This window comes from Cygnus atratus, chromosome 13 (genome assembly GCF_013377495.2).
Source record: "Cygnus atratus isolate AKBS03 ecotype Queensland, Australia chromosome 13, CAtr_DNAZoo_HiC_assembly, whole genome shotgun sequence".
NCBI classification, from domain to species: Eukaryota; Metazoa; Chordata; class Aves; order Anseriformes; family Anatidae; genus Cygnus; species Cygnus atratus.
The window spans coordinates 12,773,973-12,788,162 of NC_066374.1; the positions used below are offsets into that span (position 1 = coordinate 12,773,973).

At 48.4% G+C, this 14,190-nt stretch overlaps 1 protein-coding gene across 16 annotated transcripts in view; it reads right to left on the bottom strand.

Moving 5' to 3' along the window:
• Positions 1-14,190, bottom strand: part of MBNL3 (muscleblind like splicing regulator 3) — a 100,783-nt gene that overhangs the window by 28,117 nt on the left and 58,476 nt on the right. For all 16 annotated transcript variants that reach the window (XR_004777808.2, XR_004777805.2, XR_004777811.2 and 13 more), the window contains one exon: positions 8,402-8,566. Coding sequence is in view for 10 of the 16 variants with exons in the window: in XM_035541139.2 (XP_035397032.1) it covers positions 8,402-8,566 (165 nt within the window). In the remaining 6 variants the exon portion in view is untranslated. The remainder of the gene's footprint in view (positions 1-8,401; positions 8,567-14,190) is intronic.

The window sequence follows — 14,190 nt, forward strand, 5'->3', positions numbered from 1 at the left end:
CATTAACAAGTTCAGGACCCCACCTTTGCTGCGAGAAGCGATGTTCCCATGAGGAGACAGAACATCAGGCCATAAAGACCTTGACTGTTCCTGAATCCTTAAGTGCCCTAGGCAGCCCTGCAAGAAGAGCAGAGGAGAGCGCAGGCGGCCAGACCAGCTTCCCTTGCCTGAACTTCTCCAGCAATTCCAGTCTGTTCGAAGAATTTCCATTCTCCTAGGTAGGCAAGATCATACCAAACTCCTAAGCAGGTATTGAAGTTTAAGTCTGTGAATAGTCCCTATAGTCAGGGAGTTTGTGAAACTTTCAAGCGCCAGATCTGAGGTGCGTTTGGGAATGGACCCAATTCCAGTTGATGTAAAGTAACCCCCGACCACCCAGATGGCAAGAGCCTGCAAGGAAGCATTTCTACTCTCCTAACAGTGGCTCAACAAAGCCCAGGGGAAACAGCCTGTGACTTGCAACTATTTTAATTTTTCCTTCTGTCACCTGTTCCACGGGAAACTCTGGCTTACAGTTAAAGCCTGATCACATTTGCTGGCATACGTGACACTGTCCTCAGTAGCTAGAGCCTCTGCTTAGTGATAAACACAAGTGTGCTTACAAAATGGCCTTAGGCGTGTCTTTGGCCACTCGCATCACCCCTTCCTTGCCTTTGTATTTGTATGTCCAGTCCTATGGGTTTCTAAAAGAAAATGTATGTGAACAGTTTGTTTCCTGAAAGCACACTCATCCCAGTACTTTGACATACTAGAAAACACATTGCTTGCTGTGGTCTGGAATAAAGTAACCCACAGTAACACCAGCTAAGCTGACCTAACCTATCTTTAGCTTAATGATGGCCTCTTCTTCGGGTCAGAGTGATAGCAACAGCCCCCGTGCTGATAGGAAAGGTCACCTCCAGCATACATCCCACTTTCTCCTCCACAATGACAAGACACAGCCTCCTGAAACAGGGGGCCTTGGTGTTTTAAGTGTAGCGAACCAAATAATGCTCTAAGAGGGATCTCCAATGTTCCTTCTTTTGAGCCTGATCCAAGCCCTGCTTCAGCTGATGGGAGACTAACTATTAAACCCAGAGATCCTCCAGTCCACAGCCCTTCATTAAATCATTTTCTTCTCTCTTTCACTTCTCACTGGCTCCCAGACATATTACACCTTTTGCTGCTAGAAAAGCTCTTTAAGGATCTTCAAACACCGTGACTCCCTGAACACTTTAGTGAGAAGGCAGTATCCATTGGACTACTTTCTTTCCTACGAGCACTAGTAATTACAACGGCATTTGCTGTACTTCTGTCACAATGCACGCTGTTAATTCTATTTTAAGGCGCTTCTTCAGCCTGGCCAGTCTGCACAGGATTATGCTAGAGCCTGACACACTTTGTCAGCACTTATTTTAGGCATCCATAGTAGCTTGAACCTTGCAGTACATGTGGCTTTCACAAACGTGGGCAAATCTACTTCATGTTTTTCCAGCACCTAATACAGCAGGAAACCCAGGTATCCTGAGAGAGCAGCGTGGATGCAGGGAGAAGCACTTCTCCCACTGCTCAAGGGGAAGATGCTGGGGCGTTTGTGGAGCCAGGGAGTAAGGCTGGGGGCTTGCAATGCCTCACAGTGGATGAACTCACCAGAAACATGTAGGAGGATGTTTGAAATGTTCCCAAAGAGATTATATTGCAGCCTCTCCACAAAAACCACTACAGCTGGGAGGCAGGTCTTGCTCCCTGAAACACAGTCCCCATCTACGAGACCGTACTCTCATGGGCATCTCCTTTCTTCACTGGGAGCAAGCAACACAAAACACAAGCTAATGGACCTGAACCTGGTGTGAAGCAAGTGAAAGAAACGTCCGTGAAGAGCAATTAAGGAGTGCTATTTATTTATTCCCGGTTCTGGGGCCTGCAGAGGGGTGCACGAAGGATCAGGATGGTTTTTATTTTATTCCTGCTACTAGTTATTCACCCGTTTCCATGCCCTGCCTGGCGTCTGCTCCAGCATTCCCAAGGTTTTATAGCTGTTTATTCTGCCTGCCCGAACCGTGCACCTGATGCTGCTGACTGAAAGCTACAGCTCTGCTCCACACCCTGCCCGAGGCGCAGGGGACTGAAACTCAGGAGCCGTGCGGGCACTGTCGCCGGGAGACCCTCACGTTCCCCTCCTGCCCTGCTGGACGCTGATGCAGCTCCCCAGCCCTCCTCAGGCCACACCTGTCAGCAGATCTTCCCGGAAAACCCCATATTTAAACAAGAGCCTGAAGCCAACCCAGGGCTCCTCCTTCCAGGAAACCCAGGAGAGCAGAGGCAAAGCCTAGCTGGGGGAAGGCTGTATTAAAATCCAGATGCACAGCCAGAGAATGAACAGACCTCGCTCAATGCATTAAACCTAAAAACACTGGGTGTCTAAGTCTGATGTGTGCTAAATGCACTGAAAACTGCTCCTTTGTAAGCTGGCATCAGGGAGCTGTGTATTTATTGTGGCTGATGAGGGGAAAAGATGGGCTGTGCTCACTGCCAGCCCCGGCTGCCTGTCTTGGATTGGGAAATCCAGTCTGGCTTATGCATCAGTACCAGTAATAAAGATGCTGCCAGCCAAATCTTTCTTCCCTTTACGTCTGTGCAGGTCCCCTGTGCCAGGCCTGTCCCGAGGGAATAGAAGCAAATTTCCTCCTTGCAGCCAGAACCCAACTGTAATTTCTACTCCAAACAGCACTCTTCCCCTTAACATACCTCCCATCCATCTCTTGTGACTGCATCTGGGCAGAAGACTTGCCTGACAGATCAATATTTTGACTGCACGCTATAAAAAAAAAGTCCTACAATCAGTGGACAGGCACACACACTGTGAGCCCCTGATAGAGGGCTGCCAAGGTGGTTTCAGTGCAAAACCCAACAATGCAACTCCAAATCACTGATGAAGGAACAACACTAATGAAGCATCATGATGAAGCTTTTGAATAGCAGGCTGAAAGCACCGTCTCTGCGGGAATGGTGAAATGCTTTAGCTTGCCTTGAAGATTATCAGAAATTCCAAATGACTGCCACTGTAACTTGAGGCGAGCACCTGGAGCACCCGTGGCGGTACAGGCTGTGACAAACACATGCAAGGGAAGCGCCCGGTGGGCTGGGTGAAGTCGCTGACACTGGAGACACCATGGGACAGTCCCAACACCACCTCGAGCTGCCAGGCATCAGCACGGCCATCAGCTCTGCCTGCTGCCTGAGCAGCGTGAGGTCTGACACAGGTTGCTACGACACAGGCAACAGCCAGCTTGGACAGTATTAAGAAGGTTCAATGACAGACCTGCGTAATAGGCTCCTTTTAATGACTGGGGGCACAGATGATCACCTTCAGAGCTGCAGGACACCAGGGCATGCAGCCCGCAGGTCCCCATGCCGACTGAGGACAGAGGGAAGCCCCTGGGAGCAGGCAGCCCGGCTGCAGTAGAATTAGGGATCAACTCCACCAGGTGTGTCTGAAGAAACTGAAACGACTCTTCCCTGAAGACTTCACGTATGTCAGACTTAGGAGCCTGCTATCTGCACAAGTACTGGTATGCTCTGGGGTAAAACAGCCTAATGGAAAACATCACCACTTTCCCTTGTTGTCCCCCTTAGAGCTCTTGCAAGTTCAGCAAATACAGGGACAGGTTTCCTCGCAGACTGCCTTTTATTAAGCTTAGCATATGCAAACACTACCAGTAACTCCTGAGCAGAGGGAAACAGGTTACCGTGTAGTAGGAGAGGGGTTCAAACCAGTAGCAGCTCACAAGACCCGTTTACTAAGTATTAAAATGCTTGCAAGAATGAAAACAGCTGAAGTGGGTGTTGAGAGACTATCTCGCAGACGAACACCTGCCAAAGACTCAGGCGGCTCTGTCCACGGCAACCGTTTGACTGCCCAGCTCTGAGCTCCTCCCAGATGCAGAGCACTGGAGGTGTTTGGCTGAAGGTGTGAGCACTGAGAAGGGACTGTCCAAGGGAGGAGCGTGTGTCACCGGAATGACATATGACCTGGAACAGCTGATTTTGTTAACAAACTAGAAGTTGCATTCAATTTGCCTAACAGAAATTGTGCTAAAGCTACAGCAGAAACACCGAGTGGGTGTGAAGAGGAAGGCAGTGGAGCGGTTGGTGTTTTGTTGAGCACAGCACAAGCGCTGCCTCAGGCGGGAAGTGTTGATTCTGAGTTACCTCAGCCCCTAAAAAGGGAAAGCCTGAAAATGAGAGACCCAGTTAAAAAAAAAAAAAAAGGCAGCTTTTATTACAGTCTGGTGATAGAAATATAAAAGATAAGGATCTTGTACTGACAAGGCTGAAGACCCTGATATTGAAGACACAAGTGGTACTGTTTAGAAAAAGCAAACACTTGTGTTCCCATGCAATGCAACTGCATGAGACTTGCTGCAAGACAATCGCTTTAGCATGAAGGCTGAGCATGCTGGAGTGAACCCAGCTGGACAAAGTGTCCAGCTGCCTGTTACCACAGATGCTTCTTTCCCCAGTCAGACCACAAAGACGCACTCCTAGCTCAAAGACTGGGCTGCTGTTGCATAAAAGTCCGGTGTAAATGCCCCATGACACCGGCTGCTGGCAGATACCAGCTCCCAGGCAGGCGAAGGCACTTGTGCTTATCCATTCTTACTATGCTTTTGACTACAGGTCCAGAGGACCAGATTTTTGCTGCACGGAGCAAGCATGTGCCCAAAATACCAGTTCAAATCTGCTGCACTTACTCCATGCTACTGGCCAAGGAAGTTGGTCACCCTGTGCTTTATCCCCTCGATCAGTACCACAGGGCAGTGGCAGAGACCTGCTGCACCAGGAGAGAGACACAGGGCTGGGCTAAAGCCTGGATCAGGTTGTCATTGGGGGTGCATGTGACGGAGTGACGTCAAGACACCTGGAGAGACAGTTCAGTCTACAAAGAGCGTGACAAGAAGAAAAAATGTAGGGCTTGAAAGCAAAGAGTGCAGAGAGGGGAAACAACTTCCCAGGGCAGCAGTAGAAGCAGCTGCAAGGCAGCAGAGGCAGCTGTACCAACACTGCAGTGCTCTATGCAGCCATCTGTTCAGACAGCACTAACAGGGCAGCACTTCGCAAGCCACAACCAGGCACCGCTGGGTCAGTTCAGGAGTCAGTGCTGAAGCACCTCCATGGCCAGCTCCAGAAGTCTGCCTCATACCGCTGCAAAGGGATAAAACAGAATGAACAGGGTGTGGATCAGGCCCAGAGCGCACCACCTTTTGGTGTCCTTACTTCCACACACACGTCCCGAAGTAACCGCATCTGAGCATTGACTGAAACGGCTCTCCGTGTCAATGCCAGAACCCAGCTCTATCCACCTTTCAAGCTGACTTCTACTTGGTCTTCAACAGAGACGTAGGCAAAACCATCCCAGAGAGCTTCCAACACAGTTCAGCCAAAGCCAGCAGTTAAGGTGAATTCGGACTTCTAAAAGTTGAAATTTTACTACAAAGCCTTCCTACTTGGCACCTGTGTGATCTCCCCACGGTTCCTCTAAGAGGAGTGTAACATACAGAGTAAACACTCTCCTCTGTGTCCTTGCCTGACTTGTTTTTAAGTGCTGCATGAAGCCTTCTGTTTAAAACTGCATCATGGGCATCAAACATTCATGTGATTCTCAGCTTTGCATGGATGGTTAACAGCAACATCAGAGAGCAACCAGAGACTTCAGAGAAATAGGCTCACGCTAGCAACCATTAATTCGCACCTAGTAGGCTTCCGTGAGCTGTGTGCAGCAGGCAACCCACCTGGGACACAGTTCTCCAAGCAGTGGCTTCATTAAACAGGCATCATGAGGGTCCTGACTGGTGGCTCAACGGGAAGATTAGCTCTTGCTAATCAGCAGTGGTGCAAGAAGATCTGATGGTGAATGTTCAGATGCAAGCTCATACACAGACACATCCAATGCCATTTCAGGAATTGCGATGCAAAGCTGCTAAATTAAGTACTGTTTTTACACAGTAGCTTTTCTGGTGAAAATGCACTTTAAAACGTCTAGGCATTCAGCTATTGTTCGGAGCTATTAAATATACTGCTTCAAATCTCGTCTCTGGCAAGCATCCCAATTAAGCAGGCATACCGTTGATCAGCTTTCTGATCACATGGGATCTGTTCTGCTGCTGCATCTGATATAATGCTTTTTGCTTTGAAGAATTTCATGTGTAGCCAGAAGGAGGCCCCACCCTTCTCATTTAGAAAGAGAGAAAAAAAAGTTCTCAAAGCCTGCTTCCACTGGCAGCATCTTTGGAAAATCAAAGGCAGGTGAAAGAGCAGTCTCTTGTTTGTCCTGAAACTGGTGTGGAACAAGTTGGGCAGCAGGAATTACAACAAGAGCTCGTTTACTCTGAGCAAAGTGTGGGAAAGCAGGAAATGAACAGTTGTCGCAGAACAAATTTTTATTTTTCTTCTTTGCCCATGTCTCCCTCATGGCACAATTTAGAAAGCAGGGACCTTTCTCATCAGATAAGGTTACCTCTGAAATGAGAGCACTAACTAGACAAAGCAACAGATTCAGTCTCAGAGGCAATTTAAAAGGCAGCAGAGAAATTGTGGTAGAAGTGAACTGGACCTGCAAGATTGCAAAGTGGGAAGATGGGAACTTTCCAAAGAGGAAATCCCAAAGATATTTTGAACAGCCAGCCAAAGAGCATCCACTGTGAATTCCCCACAGAGGAAAACCCCAAATGGGAAAGGTTTGCTTTCGACACAGGGCTAGGAAACCAGTGCTACCATTTTGTGGGAATCCAGGATTTCCTTCTCATGTACATGCACTTCGGTGAAAAGCAAACTCCACAAAAAGAGGTGCAAAGATTGCAGCAGATTTGAGTTTAAGATCCAGAGCAACTAATGACTTCTTGTGGCCCATTTTCTTTTCTGCTTTACTTTCCCACCTTTGAAATTGGAAGAATTAACAGCATTCCCCTATCTTACATGGCAGGGTGAAGATAAAGCTGCTAGCACATGCAGGATGATCATGGAATAGCCTTCACAAGAAAGAAAGAACGTGCCAAACTGCAGAAATGCCTCAGTCCAGTGGCACAGTGAAGCACAGCATCACCACAAACTCTTATAGCAAACAGCACAACAGCCTCCAAGCAGGAAAAACACTCCCTCAACGTCTTATAAAGATAAACCAGTGATACCCAAACTTGTCAAAAGTGGGGTGATGGATGCCGAGTCTGAAGCCCCATCTGTGCAGAGAAGCCAGGCGCTGTAGATGGGACGCCACGAGGCCAAGTGCAGGCTGGATTACAGACTCGTATGTCTTCAGGCTAGAAGAGTTTGTCCTAGGGATCTAGTCAGACCTCCTGTGTGGCACAGCCCAAGGAGCCTCACCCAGCAACTGCACATCAAGTGCACACCGCCCCAGGAAAGACATCCAGCCATGACTTTAAATGGAAAATTCCTAATTAGGCTCAGGGTTAAAAATGTGCAGCTTATTTATGTCAGCACTGAAGAGCTACTTCAAGACCTCTGACGTTTTCTTAAAGATATACGCAGTGACAGACTCAAACTCACCAGGCGACTGTTGCCTCTTCCCAGATACACCAGCCAGCAGGCACAAGCCATTCTCTCCCTGGCATTAACAGGGTTCTCCAGCCTGAAAACCTGCTTTAACTGATAGTCCACAGCAGGGACAGCTAATGAAGGCTTCATCAAACCACCTGCTCTGCAAACACCTATCTCCCACAGGCTTCCCTCCCTACCTGAAGGGAAGTAAAACTTTCCTGCTGTAGGTATAAAGCAGCGTTACTGTGAAAAACCGTGCAGTAGGGGCAACTGCAATGAAATTCATCTCACTCCCAGACATAAATACCTTACAGTCTGGGTGGGATTCACCTTCCCTGTTTTTAGCCCTCGAGTGCAATGTACCTGGTCCAAGGGACTCAGCTGGCTTCTTGCCACAGAAGAGAAGAATTCCAGCATCCTCATCCCAGTGCAAAACAGATATCCAAAACATGACACATTGGAATCAAGACACTCAATTTCTGCGATGTACATGAATTAACTGGTCAAAAATCCAGCTAGCGCTAAGATGCTTCCACTTGATGCCCTGAATCTCACAGGCACATAGTTATCAGAGGAAAGGAGCGCCACACCTTGCAAGAATATGCAGAGGCAGCATCACAGAGCCCTCTGCTTACAGCGTGTGACAACAGAGACCGGATGAGACCAACCCGAAGGCCAGACTTGCTGTAGCTCTTCAGTCCCACACTTGGATGCCCTCGGGCAGTATTCAGCACCCACCCGGATGCTGCCGGAGTCGGTGCAGAAGGAAGATCTGCCTGTTTGAGCTCAAGCACAGGGCTGAGGCCTCCAGAAGCAAACAGGAAACAAATCTGGAGCAGCGTGAACCCAATCCACTGCTGTAACTTACAATTGGCTGTAGCTGCGCGCCCGGTAGCATGAACTGCATTTGCTGAGCAAACATGGCTGCGGCTGTCTTTTGCTGGATCAGGTTGTTGCGTCCATTTATTTCGAGTTGCGTTTTTAAGTGTGGGGGAGGGTGGAGATATTTGCAGTTCTCTCGGGTACACCGGCCCTGAAAAACATAATGAAACAGCATCTCAGTGCAGGTAACACTCATGGCAGCCAGAGAAATTTAATTAAGGATTGTTTGGGTTACTGTAACAACACAATCATCCGGGCAGAGGCATTTTGGTACCTACTGTGCTACTTTTGTGATTTTCCTGTAGCAATGCAATACTTAGGTGAAGAAAAGGGCAACATGACTTCTGCTTCTGTAACACTAACTGAACGCTATCAAGCTAAATCCAAAAGTGAAGCTTCCTGACGTTAACATAATTGTTGTAAAAATAAAAAAGAAAACACAAACACCGTTATTCTGAGAAGCCAGCAACAACAGTTCCAGAAGCAACGTCAAAAATTCCCCATTTTCTTGTGATTCTTTTTTTCCCCTCCCTTCCAACCCCAGGCCACTTAATTGGCCCTGACAACCAGACAGCGAGAAACAAAACTGTCTCTACCACTTACTTCCCCAGCTGCTTTGGGTAAAGCGTCAGACAACTTCTCTGTAAAAAGTACCTCTGATCTTCAGCATACATGTAGCCTGAGATACTGAAGATTAGCAGTAACAGGAAAAATAACTAAAACAATTTCCCCTTTGTGCTTTCATTCATTAAAAGCCACAGTACTCTGCGTCACTGATTACTTTTCCCCCCTAAATAAACAAAAGTACAAGTGAAACCTGTGGCTCCCAAAAAAGCAGAGTATCACGAATGACACAAATTACCTGAAATAAACTGAAAGAATCACTTTCAAAAACCATCTGTAAACACAGTACCTTGCTTTAATAGTGTTTGCAAGTAGTCATATGAATCTTCAAATAAATAAAACAAAAATTTTAAAAATAAAATAAATAAAAAATAAATGCCAATAGTCCACTAAGCACACAAAACTAGTGACAAATTTTAACATTAAGAATAAATAATTCTTTAAAAATAACGTGTTTTTTTTTCCCTTTCTCTATGTTTTTCCTCCTCGAAAGGGGCACACAGAATAGAGACATTTTGTACAACTCATGCACAAGTTTTATAAGTAACTTTTATGCAAAAACGTTTGTGTGGTTTGGGGTTTTGTGCCTTTTTTGGGGGGGGGAGGAGGAGGGAAGAGCAGGGGGCATTAATTCCTTGTGGCTATTCAGAGCCTAACAGAACAGGGCCAGACCTGAGGGACGCAGAGCTGTTACATGACGGATAACTAAGAATTGTGACTGCAGACAGCAAAGGAATAGGACCATCCGTTACCCAGCCTGTGTCCCGGGCGTTCTCTCCGAGGGCTGGACACCGAGTTCTCAGCCTCAGTATAATTAAGTGTGCGTTCGAAAAAACAAAAGGGCAAACGAGGTGATCTCCTGTCCCTGCCTGTTGGCAGGATCACACACAGCATAACCATAACCCCATAACCAGATCCACGTCCGTACCCCGTTACATGTCACCGGACACAGGGCTCCTCAGGCTCGTGGAAACCTCTCTGCGATGTCCCCTGCCTGAACTGAGGATGCTCCCCTGGGGATTTTTAAGGCCTGTCTCTGCCAGTACAAAAGTACAGGTGGAATCACTGCACAAAGCCAGTGCCGTGACACACCGGAGAGGATGGGTTTTAACCCTCTCAGCACACCAGGAGAGGCAGGCTGCTGGAGCTGCAAGCTTTAGGCGTGCTTTCTGCCGCCCCTTTCCTGGCAGGGACAAGGACTTCGCGGAGAAGAGGGCTGCAGAGCTGGTCTGCAGCGTGGAAGGGGCTGTACAACGGAGTGTCAGACTGGAGACAGACTCCTCTTATCTGCTCTGAGGGGATCAAGCACAGTTAAACAAAACTCCTGGCTCACCACTGTTATTTAGAGGCAAATAATTAAACGCAAGGAGTGATGGGCTAAACCTGCTGGGACAGGAAAAAAAACACGCGCAACCTTCTCGCTCTGCAAAGGCAGGCTTCTGATTGTGCCTTGCTCCTAGAGGAGGTGCTAAGTGTCTCCTGACAACCAAACTGGAAAAGAGGAGGCTTTTTAACACTCTTGTTTTGGCTTCTCTGCAATCCAACAGCACCAGATCCCTAGCAGCGAGCTAATTGCTCACAGGCCCTGAGTACATGAATCCTCATCGCCAGACACTTTCTTACATCTGCTTGAAGTGAGGGTAAAATGGCACCACGCAGCTCGCTGGTGCCCAGATAAGACAGCGCTACTAAAAGGTAAATAACTGCGTTAAACCAGGAGGAGAAGGAGACTCCTTTGGAATGAGGTTGGCCTGGGTTGCCCTTCCTGCTTCCCTGACTGACCCTGCTCACCTTGCTTGCAGACAGGAGGACCAGCAAAAGCAACCGCGTTGCCTCAAGGTGACGTCAGACACCACCTTGAATTTATTTTCCCAAACCAAGCTGTTTCTGTGATCTGTTTACGGCCTTCCCCTCCCCAACCCGTGTGCACCGAGGAGCTCACAAAGAAGGTGGCGTCTGTCCGGCTCCATAGGATCAGGTCCCTCCGCAGCCCTTCCCACCACCTGGAACCAAACAAGAGCCCAGCGTTCAGGCTCAGAGCACGTCTGCAGCATCCCACCTCCACAGCTTCTGCAGGGATGCTGACCCACTCAGAGCCGCGTGCTGCCAGCGGCCAGGCAGCTGCTCTATTCTAAGCTACAGCCTTCAAGGGCTTACATGTTAATCCTAGAAATTCTTCCTGGTCGAAACTTGGCACGAGTACCTTGTGTTGGGAAAACACTAAATTTCTACCAAATTTGGAATAAATCTGGGAAGTTGCTTCCACACTGCAGGAATGGAGAAGATAAAACAGCTACCGTTTTTGTAAATAATGCTTATAGGGTCTACTTCAGCTAGAAAAGGACTTTGCTATTCTAACTGAAATTTTGCATGTCATTGATAGCAGGCGCCCCAGCTTGGTGTCAAGCTTTGACTTTTTTTTTCCCCCTTCAAAACAGAGTTTATTTGACTCCGGTTGGGGGGTTCTGAAAACAAAATGTTTTTGTTACCAAGAAAACAACACAGGACATGAGGCCTTGTCTGCAGACAGAGCTGTGAGCAGAAATCAGTGCCCAAAAGGAGGGCTACCGGTTTCAGTGAGGATTTGTGATACTCGTTTGCAAGGAACTAAGAGCTGCGGAGGTGCGCAGAGATGCTACTGCAGAGCAAAGGCTGCGAAGTGCAAGCACTGCTGTCGTTCAGGCCTTCTACGGCTCCAGGAAGACTAAATGAATCACCATGGCATGCAAATTCAAAATCACACCTTCAACCTCGCTCCCACTTGTCATCATTTTAGTCCCGAGCATCGTTAACTGCTGCATTTCACCATGACTGCTTAAAAGCCACAATTGAGAAGAGCTTCACTCTCCAACTCCACTGTCGATTCTTCATCTGACGGTGAATGTTAGGAACTGATGGTGTGACAGAGACAAAACATTCCTGTTCTCGGCAACCCCGGTTCAGACATCCAGCTATGAAAAAAACTTTCAAAATCGCTCTAAAGCAATGGGCACTACTGAACATCCACGCTGGTAGGGCTAATCTCTTCTTCTACACTTCTATCACAAAGTCCACAGTTCCCAGTACTTCTCAGCAACACAAAAGCTTTCCAAGACTGATTTCGGCTCTACGAAAGCAGCCAGAAGGAAGGAGGAACTGACATTATTCACTTCTCAGTACCAGCTGAAACACAGCGGGGAAAACAACAGGGAACTGGTAGCAAATCTGCTGTGTGGATAGTGGGATGGGGACAAATAAGGACAGCTCCATTTTACACCTGGGTTGGCCTAGGAAAACGGGAAGCGAAAATAAAACAGGAGTCAGGCTCCTAAGCTTCAGAAGAACATTTTTTTACCACTAAAAGGCACCGACTGTTTTGATGCAGTGAGTAGCTGCGGCTCCAGCATATCGATGTTCAGCACAAGGGCACGAGATGGTCTCAGAGCCCTACACAGAAGCACCGAGCACCACACAGGAAAGCGCCCACCAAGCACCTGCACTGGACGGCTGCGTGCAATAGGAAAGGCACGGCGAGAGACTGACCCACGTCACTGAGCAGCGTGCTGAGCCTGCTGTAACCGCTGCATCCATTGCACCGGAATTGGTGGAGTTTGTTTTGGTGCTGTTATTTCAGCCCGAGTACCGATTCCAGGCAACACACATTCCCACCCTTTCCCAGGGTGGCACATGAGCCTCCAGCCAGGGAATCACCACCCAGCAACAGACTCTGCTGCTGGCCTTGGAAACGTGCTAAATATAGCCATATTTTCTGGCTCCTCACGAAATGGAAGGAGTATGAAGGACCATATTCATCAGCTTCTTTGCCAACTAGAGCCAGGAGGGAAAAGCATATGGACTGCAATTCCCCAGGCTTAAAAAATGGATATTAAAAATAAATCATTAGAGCATTTTATGAGAGTATCTTCTCCCCCTTCTTCCCACATACTCCCCCACCCTTACAGGAGGCTGCTGGCATGTGATTGACTCTGTGTTGCCAACTGAAGTCATGCTGTGATGGCGCATGCTGTAAATGGCTGGCATCTGACATGAGCTAACGTGACAGCAGCTTGCAGTGTAGGTAACAAAGCCAGCTGTTTTGAGTGTAGCACTGATGGCAACGCACTTAAATCCAGTCAGAATACCTGTATTACACCTGCCTCATTGGAGTCTGCTGGGCTGCATCTGGTCGTCTGCACCCTAGCGGGGCTAGATGCGGCTACGAGCACACTGCACACCCGCACACGGCTGGGGGAGCCAACCCCAAGCATGCTGCACAAATTCTCCCCTTACTGGCTGCCGAAGTGAGCCAAACCATGCTACCAAAACACAAAACTCTCAGTATAAACCCAAGGCTGTGCTCACATTTGCACCACGCTGCTAGGAAGTTTGTTACACACTTTAATTCAGGATGCCAGTGAGGGGTTCCAGGGCAGACACATTTCTGGTTTTAATGACTGTGCTTTACGTCCTGTCAATCACCAGCAGTTCTCATGTGAAAACCTTTAAGCTAATGTTGCTTTTCACACACTGGAGGCTGCAGTAGTCTTGGGCCCTGGCTGTGCTGTCTTTTCCACAGACACTGGTGACACGTGCAATGACTGGCAGGAAAAGGAATGAAAAGAGACCAGGCAGGAAAGGATTTCCATGTTTTGCACAAAACCAGGCACCGAAACACAGCTTGTCTACATAACTTTTCCTCGCATGAAACAGCAGATTTTCCCCCCTCAGAGGAACTCCGTGGGGAGGCAGAGTCACAGATGCGTTGGCCCTGCTTACTCAGTGCCTCTTGCTCCAGCTCTGCGGCACGAAGCGCTCTGCTTTCACCCACTCAGCACATGCACGGAGGCCTTCTCCTAGCCGGGGGGATCCTCGCTCCTGCCAGAGCCCAGCACGGCATTCACGTGCGTGATGTGCAACACAACCTCGGCCACCGTGGGTTTTGCAACTGCATCTGGAGGGCAGACACAGACCAGGCAGCAGACGTAGCCACAACGCATGAATTATCACGTGATGGTGGGAGCCAGCAACAGGGCAGCTCCGGGCTTCATCCCCTGTGCCCATGCTATGAGCATGTACGGAGCCGCGTGTGCTGCCCAGGTCTAACCCTATTGCTAGCTGCTCTTTAAGATGACAGAGACACTGGCAAGCAGACTTGGCACCTGGTCCAAGCTC